Below are 19,050 nucleotides of genomic sequence, written 5' to 3'. Positions count from 1 at the left end.
GATAGGGAAATCTGTACAAGGTTCTCTTCCTTTTTCTATACTTTTCTTCAAACCAAACACAGCCTTAATAAATCACTTGGGTATAGATTTTAAAAAATGGGGCTTCCATGGTTTATTCAGTGATGGCGTTCCCATCCAAACAACGCACTGTGTCTGTCCATACCTGAACAGATAACAGATGGAACTTACCGTTATCATGATTGGGGTTGGTAGTAGGCTCTGTTTGGCTGGTACAAGAGTACTCCACATCCGCGTGAGACGCAATATGATGAAGATGAATCAAGTAAACCCATCACCGTCATAAATGGACCGAATTGGTTCAGTGTACTCTGCAAAAGAAAGGCCGTATTGGGTTCCTTTTTTCAAGGTAAAGGTATCCGTTGGACAAGTTCATAAGGTGGGCCCATGTCCCTACAATTAGGGCTGGGTTGGGCATAAAGCCAAACCATAAACTGCTGGGGGACCATTTAAAAGGCCTGGACCAGGCCTACATACCTGACTGGTGACTACTTGACTAGTGACTACTTACAACAACATTACTAAGCCTAACCGCCTAACCCAAACACATCCTATAATTACACACGCTTCACCAAATTGTCACTACCTTGAAGTGGTGAAGTTGACAATAGAGATAGAATGATAGATTTGCTAACTCAGCCCAAATTGTTGGCCCAGACTGAAGAGGACCACACCTTTACTTATCGAGAATTAGAGATTGAGTGACTCTTTTCATGGATCATATAAATGTCTCAAGCATGAAATTGAAATAGAAAAGGAAATCCTCTTCACGCCAACAAAAAAGAAAAGAAAAAAAGAGATGTATCATATCCACAAGAAATTATTCCTAAGTAATCCTTTTGCTAAATTTAAAAACAAAAAGAGATTTGTGCAATAATCTTTTGATGATCAACCCTATAGAAGGACAACCGCCAATTGATCCAAGTGCTGCAAACTTTCGGCACTTGCACCATCATATCTTCTTCTTCTTTTGTCCTTTATATATATAAATAAATAATAATTTGGTTCGTTGCTCCTTTTAATTTTAATATATTGTTGTATATTTTTAACTGTAAAAATAATTAGAAAATACTTTGACAGTGATATTTATCATGGTGATATATTCCTTACGAAAGAGAGAGGGGTCAACCCTAGAGAACCCATATTTAGCTTTGGCATGGATTTTTTTGGCCCAAGCCCATCTGGGATACCGTAAGTAGCCTTTCCTAAAGTTGGGGTATGGTTGGCCCAGCCCAAGTTGCAATACTGAACAGTGAAAACTAATCTCCTTCCCACTTAAGTGATGAAATTAGACACCAGACCCCTGAAGGTGAAGCCATACAGGTGCCACCAATTCATGAAAACCAAAAAAAAAAAAAAAAAAGGTTCAAACTCCAAATTCAACTAGAGCATAGAACCACACCATTTCCTCTCCTGATCTAACTGATCTAATCTTTTTTGTGTTCTTTTTTTGGTAAACCTAACTGATTCAATCACTACTTTAAGTTCCAAACTGAATTATGTGCATTGCTCACTAGGGTCATGATAGAGTGGGATTTGTATCGGATCCAGCTACATACATTAGGCGCTGATCCTAATGTGACATATCAGACTCTGACCAGTTTGTTTGTGTTTAAAATAAACAAAATATAAAAAGAATCTATAATGAATTTGTTAGATTATAAGGAGCCTATTAAGGGACCTCACCTAACAGCTTAAGCTTTTTGGTTGAACAGTTTTTTAAGATAGTATTATAGCCTATTTAACCAAGTGGTATAGTGTTCAATCCTCATTGCTCCTATTATAATTAATTTAATTTTAGCACAAGATATGAGTGGAATGTGCTCAATGGCATATCCAAGACCTTTGATCAGTGGGGGCAAACCTTATCACAACATCAACTTTACCATAACAATTTGAGTAATTAATACAAAAATTGTGACTAAAATATTTCCACTCGTACACTTTAAGAAAAATAGATACATCTTGCAAATCGATTGGTTCTTCTCCTAGATTTTTATAATATTCAACATACAAGGATCTAAAACCTAAGAAAAACAAAAGAAAACAGTGTTCCTAATACAACAACAATTAGGACAATTTTTGCATAAAAAGTAAGGGGGCTGTAATTTGCAAAATGCCAAGAGAGAGATCTCCTTGAGTGTGCGCCGTGCCATCATCCTTCAAGAATGTTATAGTGAATAGAAATAGAATGGAAGGACTCTATTTGGTTCATTTCCCTGATTTTCTCCTCCATGATCCAGCAATTGTTCCAAATCTAGGGGGTGTCAATATACCATGTATGGGTTAGACCTGTTTGAATCAAAATCAATTTGAATAGGTTGGGTGGTTTAATAAGACATATTGAATTGAACTAGTCCAGACTTAATGGTCCAAAGTATTTATTGGATTGGATTGGACCTAGCTCATTTATAATGAATTTATTTGGACTAGGTTGGATTGAACTGTACCGATATTTGATCCATTGATAGAAGAAAAGAGTAGAGGGGTCAATGAGCTGGGTTTGGATTGGATTGGATCCAATATGAATTAAAACCACTTTGAGCAAGTTGGACAATCCAATAAGACATTGGATTGGACCTAGTCCATCTGTAATGGAATCATATTGGGTCAAGTCAAGTTGGACTAATATCTAGTCCATTGACAGTCTTAACCCTTTAGTTTTCCAGGGTAATGCTTATCAATTGTAACATTGGCTCAATTTAGAAAGAGTATAGTTGTACAAATACGAATATATACAGTAATACAAAAAACAAGATTTTGCATACTACATATTTGTATTTGTACTCCTTCCAAACTGAGCCATTTGGCTGCATTTAGAAACAATGCAAATGAAATTTAAATCCCAGTTCAGGGTAAATTTACACTCTTGTTCACTTTTGCTTGTGTTTGGCAATATTACATTTATGCACATTGATAATAAGATGTAAAAATAAATCAATAAAAAAAATAAATTTGCATTTAAGTGAACTTTTAATAAAAAAAAAAGCATATGCTTTATTAGAATTCATGTTTGATCCATTAGAACTAAAAAATCTAATTGATAAATTTGTTAATTCACACTTATTTGCATTGTTTCCAAAAGCAGGCATTAGAAAAAATACAAGAATGTAGAGTCACTTCAAGTATCATTCTTTAAGTAGGTCTTAGTACATGTGTGTCATCCCTCTTATCATGCCTCTACCTGTCCATGTTTTTGGTCCAATAGACTTCTCATGAGAGTGGTATATTAGATAATAAAAAGCTACAAGGGACCTAACCTACCAGTTATATAAATAAATATAAATATTAAATAAATTAAATTAAAATCTACATTCAATCCAATTAAAGAGATGTGGGTTCTAAGATATCCATACAAATCTAAAATAATCCGATGGGATGTGGCCACGTGGGATAGAATTTGATTTTAGAGCCCATTCAGTCCTAGAATGCTCACTCCCACTGCTCAGTGTCATGTTAATGGATTTCCTTTCAGCTTTTCTGTTTAGGGAGAATGAAAGCTCATCTTGTCTTCATCTACTGGTGGAGGTTTACCTTGTAGCATCTCCTTCTTTTATGCAAATCATCGCCTCCATCGTCGGCTTTGGCTGACAGCCTGTGAGCCTGACATTGAGATGTCTGGGGAAGGTGAAATGCTCTCTCTTTCATATTATTTTATGTACTAAAACAACACCACCTACACCTAATCCCACAGACCAGAGTTTCCACTCACCACTCCAAAAGCCGTCCGCTCCAGGTCCAGTCTAAAGAACCGTTTCTCAGATCTGGAACATTCTTGGTCCCACTCCGACTCCGACTAAAACTCAATCAACAGATCAGCAAAACCAAGTTGATATCGCTATCAAAACCCAGCTTCTTTCGGTATATTTGTTGTCCAAGCTCCAAGGTTTATGGGATGAGATGGATAATGTTCAGAAGGTTTCAAGAGTATCTGTCCTCCCCAAGTAGGAACCGTTGGATTGGAATTTTTTTTTACAATAACAGGAAGGATGACGGTCCCATCATCAGAATCAGGGTGGCGCGTCCGCTTTTGTGTTTCTGTGGTGGGACTAATTATCTTATATTATTATTGGTTGACTGACTCGCTTGAACTGAAAACAACGATCAAATCATCTTGTATTAAGGATCTTTGTTTGTGAGCCATTCATTGCTCCCCCCCCTTTTTATTCGCTTTTGTAGATTGCTTTGGGATTGGAATCGACAGGACGACAGCTTTAATAAAACGTAGGATTGTTTGGGGTCATGTTCAACGTTTGAGTCAGCTGTTTGTCTCGAGAGAAACCTGAGAAGGAGTCAATGGGTAGGAATTCAGGTGCCAGTGCTTCAGGAAGTGAAAGAGTTCCTCTCTTGAATCAAGAGGTAAGCTTGAACATTTCAAATGAATAACCCATGATTCTCGTTTCTTTTTCATCTTTTTTATTTTTTATTTTTTATTTTGAAAAGGTATTTCTTTTTCATCTTCGATTTGTACTTGCATTTAGATTGTGGATAATCTTTTGCTTCGAGTTTTTGACAACCGACACGTTGTAGTTACCAGATTCTTTTTGGTCGTCTGTTGACTTTCATAATTTAAGCAACCCATGTTGTGGTTGCAGGCCAAATTTCTAGATTTTAGATTTTTCCCGATTGTTTAATGTTGAGAGGTTTTTGCTTTGTTTAGATTGTATGAGAGACATATGTAAACTTTCCTTGTTTACTGTTGGTTGTTGGTTGTTTTGGAATCCAAGTTTTTGGTGTCAAATCTTTAGCTTATCATGCCTGGGCTAATAATTAGATGCTTCGCCTAGTTGGGTTTTCGTCTCTGGTATCTTTGAAGTTTAGCTACCCCATATGGCTATTGGTTGTTGGTCTGTGTCTGGTAGATTCATCGAGCGTTGGTTTTGGCCCTTATCATTTGATTTTTGCCTCCGGTTTGCGATTTTGTATGCATATATGTTATATGACGATGGGGTTGTCGGAATGCCTCCCTTAGAAAAGGAACAAATAGCAAACTCAGAAGCAGTTTAATTCATCAAAAGAAGAAAAAGAAAAACTTAGAGGCAGTTAATTTCCTATTTCCACAGGTAGAGAGGAAGGTAAATGATGCCCAATCGGCTAATGGTCCTGTAACAGACCTTGAACATGGGGATGCGGTCCAGGTGATTTTAATTTCTTTTTTAAGTTTCTAATTCTTATATCCTGATTTTATGAGTACTTCAATGAAAAGCTGCTGACTCTTTGGAAACTCAGGCTGCAAATGTGGGATTCTGCAGAGTACTTCGACTGGTAAGTCAGAGTTTTTCTAATGTTTGCTTCTTGTACTAAAGCTATGCAATGAAATATGTAAAGCTGTTAACATCTTATCAAACTTACAGGCAAAGCCTGACGCAGGGAAACTGATGCTTGCTACTATTGCACTTCTGATAGCATCCACAACAAGCATTCTGATTGTAGGTATTTCTTGTATGTTGAGATGGGGCAACCCATCTTCATGAATCATGATTACCATATCCATATTTCTATCACGGATGGTGCTTTGTAATCATTGAACATGCTCAATTTGAAACTCTCATATGATCAAACGTACCTTCATAAACTAATTAGGCTTCTGTTTAAGCTAATATGTTTCTCTGTTTGGTCTTACTAAGTGGATGAATTTTCTTTTCCTTGGCAGCCAAAATATGGTGGAATGATAATAGACATTGTGTCCAGAGATACAACAACTCCTGAAAAGCAATTTGAAGCTTTGGATGCCATCAAGAACACCATATTAACTATTGTTCTGATAGTAGTGGTTGGGTATGACTAACCCTGCCATTTTGATTTCTTTTGTAAACCTATATACTAATACATTGTTGCCAGATCAATTTGAAGTTTGCTCTTTACTGAGCTCTAAAAACAATTGAGTAAAAGACAGACTATACACAAGTGTTTCTCCCATATTGTTGCTATCCTCTGTAGTTGTGTTTTTAACCATACAAGAGATAATCCATTTGAACACAAATGGCTTTATGGGGATCTCGAACCTCCAATACTGGATCAGTCCAATTTATTGAGAATTTAACAAAATAAGTTCTCTTAAAGTTATCTTATTTTTCTAAGTGATTGAGTTCTTTTTTGTGGGAATTATTCCTGATTGAAGATGGATAGAAAAAAGAACTGTTCAGTAGTAGCTCTTAATTTTGTTGTACATCTCTACTTGTGTGCTGAAAGACAATTTTCTATCTTACTCTTTCCAAGTCTATATTAAATTATATTTTGCTTGGGTCCTCAAAAGTTTTTCAGTTTGCGAAGGCTCTGATTAATGGTTTCTTTTTTATAGTTCGATTTGCACAGCACTTCGGGCATGGTTGTTTTCTTCAGCTAGTGAGAGAGTTGTTGCTCGACTGAGAAAGAAGTTATTTAGTCATCTTATTCAACAAGTGAGACTCAGGAATCCTTAATTTTATTACTTTTGATTCTCCTAGATATTGTAGCTTTTGAGTCACCATATTAATGATCTTTGGATGCTCCAAGTGATCGATCCTACAATCTAAGGTTTGCCAAACATTCTGGAATAGCAAAACAGTTTCTTTAGTCAATGTGTTAAAGCATTATGGCCTGCAGGTGACATAATGTTGGAGAGCACATGCCACTTTAGCTAGGCAATTAACAAGTTATTTGTTGTTTGCTCCTAATCACTGTTGTCATCTACATGGACACCCATTGATATGGTTAAAATGAATTGGCAGGAAATAGCCTTCTATGATGTTACTCGAACTGGGGAGCTCCTAAGTAGGCTGTCTGAAGATACACAGATCATAAAAAATGCTGCAACTACCAACCTTTCTGAGGCACTGCGAAATCTAGCAACAACATTTATTGGTCTTGGCTTCATGTTCACAACATCATGGAAGTTAACTTGTAAGTTACTTGTTTAAAACTGAAATATTCTTTTTGCATTCTTTTTGAAAAATTAAAGTATATTTTCATTACTAGGGGCATAAATCCCCCCCAAAATCATTTACAACCACTAATATATCTATACAGTGTGCCTGTATTTTTTTTATAGTAAAAAGAAAGAAATTTATTAAAAATAAAAGGAAAAGAACTGATTACAATCAATGTCAAGGTATTAATATAACACTCAACCCAGCAACAACCATAACAAAAAAAGCTCATCAAAGAAAAAAAGGCATAAAGAGAAAACAAAAGAAACCTCCCCAACTTGAAAGCATTGTTAACCATCTCCTTCAAACACTTCTTCCTTTCCGTCTCCTTCCTCATTCCATGCTTCTCCTCTTTCCCTTATTATGATCTCCATTCTCTCTTCCTTCTCCTTTCAAAAGCTCTTCTAGCAAACTCCTCTCCTCCTCAGAAAAACAAACCTAAGTTCTTGCCAACCCTGACATTTCTGTATAGTAGACATAGAAATATAAAACCTCCCCTACAAAACTACAATCAAGGGGAAGAAACCTCTCAAGGCCCAAGAGTCTGACTTGAAACAATATCATCAAAAGCAGTCTTCCTGAACTGCTTCAATATTGTCAACCAAGAGCTAATAGTGTGAAACAGTTTTCTCAACAAATCATCTTTCTGAACACTCTTTGGTTTCTCTCATTTCAAATGTACCATGTGAGAGCTGAAAAGATGGTTCTTCATAACTGCTTCCCTTTACTTGGTATCCCCTCAATACACCAACTACCTAGCAATTCCGGAACTGATTTTGGAGTTCACCAACTGGCATTCTCCTCTTTAAGATCAAATACCCCAACTGATATTTCAGTGAAGGAATAAGTAATCAACCATTTCAAGATCAAACATACACACACACACACACACACACACACACACACACACACACTTATGGATCAGGTACTGTCATATCGCTGCTAATTAATTTGCCACCTGTCGGGCATTTACCACAAGCCATGTCCATATGAGAAAGGAAACTTTTGAGGGAACAATTTTACTCCATGCCACCCTTCTAGGCGGAAGGAAGGGTTGCCCCTCTGCTGACAATCTTCTAGTAAGGGATTGGATAAAAATTTTTCCTGAAGAATTCCGTAACGAAATCCTCTCATCTTGTCTTCTCAGCCTCGGCTGCTGACCTTGCAGTGTCTGTAGTAGGGCTGCAAACTCCTCAATCTCCCAGTCTTTAAGATTCCTTCACAACCTCGGCATCCATATAACCTGGCTGTGTTCATCACTTCTTAACATATTCTAACTTTATCCTCCCTGATCACTGACATGGCAAAGATATTTGGATAAAGTTGTTTCAGTGGGATGTTGCCACACCACCTGTCTAACCACAAGCACACCTCTCCCTCTCCAACCTTGAATGCAATCTCTTCCTCAAACAGATTATAAACCTTTTCTGTTTTACTTTTCCTTGTTCCCACCCACCCACACAATTTGAAAATTGCTTCCACCATATCCACCAGCTGTCTTGTTCGAGGCTAAAGCTTGATAGCCACTTTTCTAACAGAATTTCATGTATAGTCGACCTATTTTTCTAATCTTATTCTTTACTCTTTGATAGTGTTGGCTTTGGCTGTCGTACCGGCTATTTCAGTTGCTGTACGTAAGTTTGGGCGTTTTCTTCGTGAACTTTCACATAAGACTCAAGCTGCAGCTGCAGTAGCTTCATCATATGCTGAGGTTTGTATTCTCTATTTGAATTTTTAGTTTTTCTTTTTTTTTTTTTTGATCAGCAAGAAAATTTTTATTAATAAAGTAGCAAAAGTTACAATCAGTTACAAAAGTTATAGGTAGCAGAAAAGCATTAATCTAATCTGCACCCACAAACAATCAGTTACAGTTCTGCCTAGTACAATGTAGATTTATTTGCCCCTTGTTTTGCTAGGGTATCCGCCATCCCATTTGTGCTCCGTTGACCCAACCAAACTGAGAGTTGATCCTCCTTGTAAGTATGTCAATTTCTCTGAAGATAAATTTGAGCTTCCAAGGTATTGAAGTGATGTTTTTAGCCCAAGAAATGACCAGTAGTGAGTCTCCTTCTATTTCTAAGTCTGTTATTCCTATATGTTCAGCCATCTTTAGACCTTGAAGTAGGGCTAGAGATTCAGCCTGTATTGAGTCACCAGTACCTATTGGTCTTGAGAAGAGTACCACCACCACACCCTGATGATTTCTTATCACACCCCCATGCCTGCCCTTCCTGGGTTACCAAAAGAACTCCCATCAAAATTTAGTTTTAGTTTGTTCAGTGCCGGTGGCCTCCATTCCTCACTCACAATTACTTTGGGTGCATCTGTCAGTGCTACTTCAGCCCAACTTCTTAAAATCTCATTCGTGGAGAAATTTTTTAATAGGTCAATGGTCTTCACCCAATGTGCAGTTCTGATTTTTATGGCTCAACCACTTCCTCCTTTGATTTACTTTTTTCAGAGAAAATTCTTAGGTTTCTTTCCTCCCATATAGTCCATACTGTAGCTGCTCTTGCTGCCTTTCATAAGCATTTTCCTCTTTTCTTCTATTGTCTCAGGAAGGAAGGGCTGAAAAGACTTACCACATCTTGTGAGGGAGCCCATTTGCATCCAAAGAGAGAACAAACAACATTCCAAATACCAGAAACAAAGGAGCAAGATAAAAGTAAATGGGGTAGGGTTTCACCACAATCCAAACAAAGGACACACACATGAGGAGAGAGGCATTTATTTGGCCTCCTTTTCTGTAGCACATCACAAGTGTTTACCTTCCCTAAGAACACTTCCCAACAGAAAGCTTGTACTTTTGGAGGGATCGGTTTACACCATATTTCTTTCACAGGGAAGTTCACCCCCATAGGGTCAGAGTGAGTGAGCAAACCAAAGAAAGATGAACAAGAAAATAAGCCATCAGGAGTTGGGGACCAAACTCTACTATCAGCTATAGATTGGTCTAAGTAGACCCTCTCAAGTGTTGAGATTAAAAGCACTAGAGACTCACATTCATTTTCCCTCAACCCTCTTTTGAACCCAAAATCCCAAGAGATACCAAAGTTTGAGAGCAAACCAAACCTAGCAGCAGGTTTGTTTTTGAGGTTTGATAAAGAGTAAAGATCCGGGAATTTAACCATAAGAGGCACATCCCCAACCCAAAGGTCTTCCCAGAATAAAACATTATTGCCACATCCAACATCAAATCTGATAAATTGAAGAAAGATTGGTAATACCTCCGAGATTGCCTTCCAAGGAGAGTTTGGAGCTGTATTGGAGGCTAGTTTTACATCCCAGCCGTTAACTGCTTCACCATGAATGCTTTTAATGACCCTGTGCCACAACCTATCTTCTTCACAAGGGAATCTCCATAGCCATTTCCCTAGAAGGGCCTTATTTTTCTTTAATAAGTTCCCTATACCTAGGCCACCCTGCTCCTTAGGGTAACAAACTTGCTCTCACTTTACTAAATGATCATTCTTTTCATCGCCAAGTTCCCACAAAAAATCCCTCATAACCTTCTTCAATTTCCTAGCTATTTTCATCGGGATCTTAAAGGTGGAGAGGAAATAAGTGGGTAGGTTTTCTAGGGTAGATTTTATCAGGGTGATTTTTCCCCCCAAGGAAATATAATTCTCTTCCACATTGCCAACTTCTTTGTGAATCTCTCTAACATTGGCTTCCAGAAGCTTTCAGCTTTTGGATTCCCCCCCCCCAAGGGCATACCTAAGTATTCTAGAATCCAGCTTTCCACTTCACAGCCTAGCAAATTTGTCGATGCTTGGATGTCCCCCTCCCCAATGTTTATTCCAGCTACACAACTTTTTCCCCAATTCACTTTCACTTTGGAGGCCTTTTGAAACTTATCCACCAATCTTTTCAGGTTCCTTACACTGGATTCATCCGAACCTTCACAGAAAATGATTATATCATCAGCAAATTACAAGTGAGACACCACCACTTCTGATCTACCCATCCTCCAACCTTTAAACTGGTTATCTTGGTCAACCTTGGTGATTTGTCTACTTAAGATCTCAACCACAAAAGTGAATAAGAATGGGATAAAGGATCACCCTGTCTGAGTCCTCTTTTAGCCTGAAAGAAATCCTTTGCTACCCCATTCATCAGAATAGAAAAATGTGCCAAGCTAATACATTCTTTAATCCACATTCTCCATCTTTCACCTAACCCCATTTTTTCCATTAGATTCAACAGGAAGGACCAATCCACCATAATAAGCTTTTTCTAGGTCCAATTTACAAATCAAACCTTTGCTACCTTGTTTTTTCTTAGTTGCCACTAAGATTTGATCCACAATTTGTCTCCCTTCTACAAAAGCTCGTTGGTTCTGAGATATAACATAGGGCAAGACAGTCTTCAACCTACCAACTAGGACTTTAGCAATGATCTTATACAAGCTACCCACAAGGCTTATTGGTCTGTAATCCTTGGGGTTTTGGCCTCCTTTTTTGGCACTAAAGCAATAAAAGTTGCATTTGCTCCAAGCAATAACTTCCCTTTTTAATAGAACTCCACAAATACATCCATTAATTCATCTTTCAAGATTTCCCAACAGTCATGATAGAAAGCCATTGAAAATCCATCTGGCCTTGAAGCTTTAGATCTATCCATTGAGAAAATTGCTTTGTGTACCTCCTCTACAATGAAAGCTCTTTCTAAGAAGGTTGCTTCGGATTCTGGCACTCTGTCCCACTGAAATTCTCCTAACTCTGCATTGCTTTCCTCAGAGGAGGCAAGGATTGACCTGAAGTGATCCACAAAGCACCTTTCAATTTCCTCCTTTGAATTTACTACTCTTCCCTCCACCTCTATATGGGAGATTTAGTTTTTCTATCTTCTCCCGTTTGCTAGGGAGTGGAAAAATCTGGTATTTCCATTCCTCTCCAGAAGCCATTTATACCTAGATTTTTGCCTCTAGGAAATTTCTTCCTTCCTCAGGATCTCCTATAGTTGCATTTTTATATTCCATTTTTCAGCTTTGTTTTTGTAGCATGACTATTATTGGTCTCTCTGTTCTTATCACATTCCCAATAATTTTCCTTTTCTTTGCACTCCCTAGCCCTCTCACATTCCAACAAAGAATCTTCATTCCACTTACTTGAAAATCAAATAAATAAACCTTGAAAATCCTTCCAAAATGTATCTTTGTTTACCATAATCTAACTCTTGGATTTAATTGTTGAAGCATAAAAAAGAAAGCCTTTAATTGTAAACTTGAGGGGGATATGCTGATTCTATATAAAAGAAACTGAATTTAAAGATGTTTTGTTAGAACATCTTAAACCATCATGTATTTCACTTAATCTAGCCCTTACTATTTCTAAATCAGTTATTGTGAATGTTATTATCCTTTTGCCTTTTTCTAAGGCATGCTAACACAATCCTGAGTTAAGCTTGTGATAATTTGCTAATAAGATTTTGAAAAATAAATTGTAGGAATCCTTTGGTGCCATAAGAACAGTGAGATCTTTTGCACAGGAGGATTATGAGATTTCACGCTATTCAGAAAAAGTTGATGAGACTTTGATGTTGGGACTTAAACAAGCTGTGAGCTGTTCATATTGTTACAATTTATCCTCCCCCTCCCCAACTTATAGGTGATCTTGGAGTTTTAAATTTCAGAAGGCATCTGAACTTTAGAGTTCCATTTTTTCTGCTACAGAAAGTAATTGGACTCTTTTCTGGAGGGCTAAATGCAGCATCCACATTATCGGTTATCATAGTTGTGATCTATGGGGCTAACATGACAATCAAAGGCTCCATGACCACGGGTGCTCTCACATCCTTCATTCTTTATAGTCTTACAGGTATTTCCCTCATCATATCTGGAACATAGGGTAGCTTCTTTCTAAATTGTTTCATGCTCATTATGTGTCTTGCTCTAGGGCACCTGCATAGATTTGTCTCTGATATTTTGTAATGTCATAGATTTCTTGGGATCCCTACACTTATGGTCTAATCCAACTTGCAAATGCTTTTCTACCTGCAGTGGGGTCCTCAGTATCTTCACTGTCGGGGTTATACACCACAGCAATGAAAGCTGCAGGAGCAAGTAGGAGGGTTTTTCAGCTTCTGGATCGTGTCTCGTCAATGCCTAAATCAGGAAATAAGTGTCCTATGGGGTTGGTTCATTGGAATCTACATCTCTTTGTTTGTAGTATTTAACAATCTGATTTTGCAGTACTAAATGCATTTTTGAGCAAATTTAAGGTATCTGTATGATAGAGTTTAACATTATTTACCACCAATGTGACTGTTATTATGCATAGGTGGGAGTGTAACTGGATCCCACTGGGAGATCTGGTTCTAAAAACTTATTCTATAGGATTGCTTTTTTTTTTTTATCAATAACCAAATAATTCATTAAAATAGGAAAAAAGTTACAGGGAAGGGGAGCCAAAGATACTTAACTCCCCAGAAAAGAAGTACAACTGATTTAAACACTCAGACCCTCACAATTGAGCCCAAAACCCAGAATTTCTAAAAACTCCTTGCCTAGCCAATCCATCAGCAAAGGAGTTGGTGCTTCTTCTAACCCAAGTACATAGGACTTCCATATCCTTAATCAGTGACTTGAATTTTCTTTTCTCATTGCTGTAGCTCCACATGTCTTCTTTCAGCCAATCCACAACAATCGCAGAATCTCCTTCTATAAGCAGTTTCTTGACTTGAATTTCTTTGGCCCTTTGTACCCCTTCCAACACTGCTAACACCTCAGCCCTCAAGGAGTCTCCCACTCCAATTGGACATGAGAACATAGCTATAACATTACCTCTCTCATCCCTTAGGACCCCCCCAATACCCGAAGGCCCTGGATTCCCCATGCTACTGCCATCAAAATTTAGTTTGATAAAACCATGAGGTGGAGGGTTCCACATGAGATTCAAAGTCTTCTTCCTTGTAACTGAGCTAGCAACTTCTTTCCACTTTCTTAGCATATCATTTGTTGAAAAATCTGTAAACTCCTTCATTGTCTTCAGCCAGTGTATTACTCTTATATGAGTCAACTCTACCAAAGTTTCCAAGCCTCTCTCCTTTTCCGAGAAGATTCTTCCATTTCTTTCCTCCCAGAGTGTCCAACAAACAGCAGCTCTCACGCATCTCCACATAATTCTTGATGTTCTCGTTAAGCATTCAATAAGTGAAGAGGAAAACAAGCTTTACAAACTATTTGGAGGTGTCCACCTGCACCCAAATAAAGAAGCAAACCAATCCCAAATATTTTTTGCCAAAACACAAGATATTAGTAAGTGGTACCCAGACTCACCAGCAGCTTTGCATAAAACACATCAGTGTGGAGATAAACAGCTATTGGGTCTTTTTCTTTGAAGTAGGTCACCTGTGTTGATTCTTTCAAGGAAAACTTCCCAACAAAATCTCCCAACCCTCGGAGGTATAGGTTTACACCACATTTCCTTGACAGGGAATGACAGACCAAAAGGAATTTCTGGTTGTATCAGGACTTTAAAGAAGGATGCACAAGTGAAGGATCCAGAGGGAGACAAAGACCAGATCCTACTATTTGTCTTCGTGGGTTCCAAGAAGATCCCCTCAAGAATGGACAAAAGAGATGAAACATTAACCAGTTTTGTGTCCCTGAGTGCTCTTCTCAAACCAAAGTTCCAAGCAAACCCAGAATTTGAGTTTGAGAAAACGAGGAAACTGGAAATTGGTTCATTTTTTAGGGTGGAGATTGCAAATAGAGTCGGAAATTGTTCTTTGAAAGGGGTCTCCCCAACCCAAACATGTTACCAGAACTTTATGAGATTACCCGAGTGTAAATCATACCTGATCCAAGGAGAGAAGAGAGGCAAAACATCTTGGATGGATTTCCAAGGTGATGCTCTTGTAGCTATAGCCAGAATCCCAGAGTCCCAACCATTCTCTGCAAGCCCGTGAATACTACATATTATCTTCGTCCACAGTTTTTCCCTCTCCATAGAAAACCTCCACAGCCATTTCCCTAGCAAAGCCAAATTCCTCTTCATAATATTCCCAATGCCTAGCCCTCCATCCTGCTTATTCTATAGGATTGTAACAAACAACTGATTGCCATCATTGCCTCTTGCCACCATACACTATCACCTTGACAGAGATTTACATCCACATGTGCTTGTGTAATATGTAGAGAATGTTACAGAAACCTTATACTTCCTTTCTGTTCTGAGATTAAAGTCATACTCATATTAATCATCTTCTGTTTACGGTGACAGTGATCAAGATGGAAATGTGGAGATGGATGATGTTTGGTTTGCATACCCCTCTCGGCCAAGTCACATGGTACTAAAGGTAATAATTTTGTTTGATTATTTCTTTTGTCTTATTTGTGCTTACTTGTTTTAATAAATTTTCTCTCTATTGGTAGGTAAACTAAAAATAGAAAATGTCTTAGGGTCTTGGGAAATAGCTATGTATCAGGAACAAAAAGATTTTCTTTTATTTATAAAAAAAACAGATATTAGGAAATGATCAATTACATCTTAGGATTTTGGGTCTTAACTAACATGCATTATGCATTTCATAAATTGCAGGGAATATCATTAAAGCTTACATCTGGTTCAAAGGTTGCACTTGTTGGTCCAAGTGGTGGTGGAAAGGTATTATTTCTCTCTTCTAATGTACCATCTGTCTCTGATTAATTTATTATTTTCTTTTTTTCCCCTTTGCTTGGTGGGATTTGTCACCAGCTTTTGCACTGTCAGGTGGAGTTGAAAGGACCTTTCTTATACAAACTTGAGTCAGAATACTTGTTTCACTAATGCTCATCTCTTTGTATACTGCAGACAACAATAGCAAATTTGATTGAAAGGTTTTATGATCCTCTTAAGGGAAAGATTTTAATAAATGGTATCCCACTAGTAGAAATATCACATGCGCATCTCCACAGAAAGGTAAAATTTGATTCTAGCTCCTAACCTTTTCTTTTGTTCATAAAATAAGATGCTTTAACACCCACTGTCCATCTACAACCTTTTGTACTTGATTCAATTTCACACTCTCAGTCAAATTGTATATATCTAGGCATTAAAACGTGCTGAGTTGGATATGAATTGGCCTATTGTTGGATAGAGCTTGATTCAAGAAAAAGAAAAAGAAAAATTATGGAATTTAATCCATGTTTCTTTTGATATACCACCCAATATAATTTATGCTAGACTTGTAATGCATGCTTGTGCTCTGAATACGAGTGTATTTGTTGACTGATAACCTAATAATGTGAACCTTAAGATATCTACTTTACCGAAAACTATGATATGATTTCTTTGCAGAAGCTTGTCATGGACACCTAGAATAACTTATCTAAATGGATCATTAAACCAGAAGCTTATGTATTCTTTATTCCATTGGAAGAAAACAATAGAGGATTTAACATGTATCGAGTACATCGGTTCATATGTACAGGATTTAACTAAGTTGCACATATGCTGATAGTGCAGTTGATTGGGACATAAAGGATCTAACAAACCCCTAAATGGTGACAAGAAATCCCTCATGCACTATACAACAGGGCCCCATAAAACTGAGTTGCATCAGCTCAATCCTTTTACTCTTTGTACTTTCTGACATTAAAAGGTTAACTCTACAAATTATATCTGTTGATTGTTATGCTTCTACTATTCGATTAATAGTATTCTTAAAATGACAGTTACACAATATTAGTGCATGTAGACTATCTTGTATCTAGACGTCACTTTTTTTTTCTTCTTGTTGTGCTAATGTATTACATGTAAAGACGTTTACAGATTCAGTTTAGCATTTGTCATCTTCCACTTTCTTTGAAATTACAGATCAGTATAGTGAGTCAGGAACCTGTTCTGTTCAACTGTTCTGTGGAAGAGAATATTGCCTATGGATTTGATGGAAAAGCTAGCAGCACTGATATAGAAAATGCAGCTGTAAGGTTCAGGGTCCCTTGTATATGCAATCATTCTTTTTGTTTATTCTTCATAATCCTCTAATTATAAATGCCACTGGGAATTTCAGAAAATGGCTAATGCCCATGAATTTGTATCAAAATTTCCGGACAAATATAAAACTTTTGTTGGAGAACGTGGTGTGAGGCTATCAGGAGGTCAGAAACAAAGAATAGCAATTGCAAGAGCACTACTTATGAACCCAAAAATCCTCCTTTTAGATGAAGCCACGAGTGCTCTGGATGCTGAAAGTGAATACCTTGTTCAGGTGAGATTCATGTCTTTTTTTTTTTCTTGAGAAATGTCTGCGTAGGAAAATCTACTTAATTAGGTCATCTATGCTTGCATTCAATTAGTTGATGTCCAAGGTAAAAATGTTGTGATCCCCCAAAAGGAAAAGGGAAAAGGGGAAAAGAAGGAAAAGCAATTTCTCTCATCATAGCTTGAAACAGATGAAGGTTCTCTTTAGTTTTCAGAACTGACAAAAAGCTCTCATGATTTTCAAGGTGCCCAATGTTTTTCTCCTAATAATCTGATTGTGTGGATGTGGGGGTCGAATCAGGTCTGGAATTTGTTATGTCTTCAATGGGCCTGAGGGCAAGGCCAAGCCTAATATAATTGAAAATGTTCAAATCAGGCAATTGGAGTTGCACCCCTATACTGTAAATGCATGTAGATTTTGTATTTTTCCAGTCGTTTTTTTTCTGAAAGGTTTTATATTTCAGTCAATCATTTTTTTTTTGGGTGTACAGGATGCCATGGATTCTCTCATGAAGGGCAGGACTGTTCTTGTTATAGCCCACAGACTTTCAACTGTTCAAAGTGCCAACTCAGTGGCAGTTATATCTGATGGTCAGATCGTTGAAAGGGGCACACATGATGAGCTTCTCAGCAAGGATGGCATATATACTGCACTAGTGAGGAGGCAGCTGCAAGGACACAAAAGTTGACTTCAAGGTCAATTGGATAAACAAATATAAAAGTAGTTAATCAGCAGTGGAACTGATCTTCTGACTAGAATCCTCATTTTGGGCATGGCTTGAATGACCCATTAATCATAGGACCTTCAACAAAATTGAGTTTGTAAGTTAGGATGTGGTTAAATTCTTGAGGAGAATGATGAAACGCAACAGAAGCATGCCAATAAATAACAAAAATTATGTCTAACTAATGCTATTTGTATATGATGGTCAAGTTTTGCAAATTTGCCACTTTGCAAGATGTAGAATCATATGCTTATTTAGTTCATTCTCTTCCTGGAAAGGGTCAAATGCATTCGAACTTCAAATCCTAAGCAACATATCAAACTGTCCAGTTCTCAAGGTCGTGAAGAAATCTTATAGTTGAAACTCAAGGTTCAAAATATCTGTATATGTACGTGATTCGCTTTGGATATGTATGGATTTGTTGGAAAGATTGGAAAACACATGAAAACATTGAGAAATACATTTACAAGAATATACTGGCATGCAGATAATGTAAACTGATTTTACTAACAACGCATCAATTAAGAGTACTGAACATATTGTGTAGTTCTTTCGAAAATTATCATATGTATAAAGCCATTAACATGTTATAATTTGTTCAAGTTAACATTATTAATTAATAATTATAAAATATATTATTAGATCCATGAGAATTTAGAAGATTCATAAATTTAAGAGATTAAGACACAAATCATATGTAATTGTTATATTTTAATTACCATATTAATTGTTTTAAATGTTAGTATTTTTTTTCTTTTGTATTTTACCAAAGACATTAGTCAAATTAATCTTAATTCTTAATATGCTAACTAATGGCTATATGCCTTCTTTAAAACTAATAATGCAAACTAATTTAATTTTTAAATAATATTTTTGTTTATGTAAATAATAAATATGTTGTTACTTATTGCAAATTAAACTATTAATTAATAATTTATAGAATTAGGTTATCTTACTTCAAAGTATATCAAATCCATTAAAATTTGTAAGATATCATATACAATTCATAAATTTTAATATTTTAAGTAGTTATTATGTTTTTATTATTTTTATTTCTATATATAACCAACAAACTAAAAATACATTTTTTACATAAATATAGTTCAATGGGTTTGATAGAGCATTCATATATCACATGCTTCACTAATATTTATAAGTACCAATTTTAATAATCAATGTTTAAACATCCATAAATAACACTATTTTATTTGA

The 19,050-nt window shown here is 36.8% G+C and overlaps 1 protein-coding gene across 3 annotated transcripts; it reads left to right on the top strand.

The window, feature by feature from the left end:
• The first annotated feature begins 3,451 nt into the window (after positions 1–3,451).
• ABCB27 (transporter associated with antigen processing protein 2) lies at positions 3,452–18,056 on the top strand. Of its 3 annotated transcripts, none has more exons than XM_088985612.1 (18): positions 3,452–3,645; positions 4,198–4,377; positions 5,082–5,156; positions 5,248–5,283; positions 5,373–5,447; positions 5,672–5,796; positions 6,320–6,419; positions 6,729–6,900; positions 8,519–8,637; positions 12,375–12,485; positions 12,601–12,745; positions 12,928–13,060; positions 15,152–15,227; positions 15,470–15,535; positions 15,722–15,829; positions 16,727–16,834; positions 16,923–17,120; positions 17,605–18,056. In XM_088985612.1, the coding sequence occupies exons 2-18, from the start codon at positions 4,315–4,317 to the stop codon at positions 17,800–17,802; spliced, it is 1,908 nt and encodes a 635-aa protein (XP_088841738.1). In that variant the 5' UTR covers positions 3,452–3,645; positions 4,198–4,314; the 3' UTR covers positions 17,803–18,056. The 3 variants fall into 3 exon arrangements, with proteins under 3 accessions (XP_088841738.1, XP_088841739.1, XP_088841740.1); XM_088985613.1 differs by having other exon boundaries at positions 3,604–3,962; XM_088985614.1 differs by lacking the exon at positions 3,452–3,645 and adding an exon at positions 3,891–4,061.
• Positions 18,057–19,050: the final 994 nt, after the last annotated feature.

The sequence above is a fragment of the Nelumbo lutea genome, chromosome 4 (assembly GCF_056320005.1).
Source record: "Nelumbo lutea isolate HS-2025 chromosome 4, American lotus-T2T, whole genome shotgun sequence".
Classification (NCBI taxonomy): domain Eukaryota; kingdom Viridiplantae; phylum Streptophyta; class Magnoliopsida; order Proteales; family Nelumbonaceae; genus Nelumbo; species Nelumbo lutea.
The sequence above is the reverse complement of the archived record's forward strand: the minus strand, read 5'-3'. Positions and strand labels throughout refer to the sequence as shown.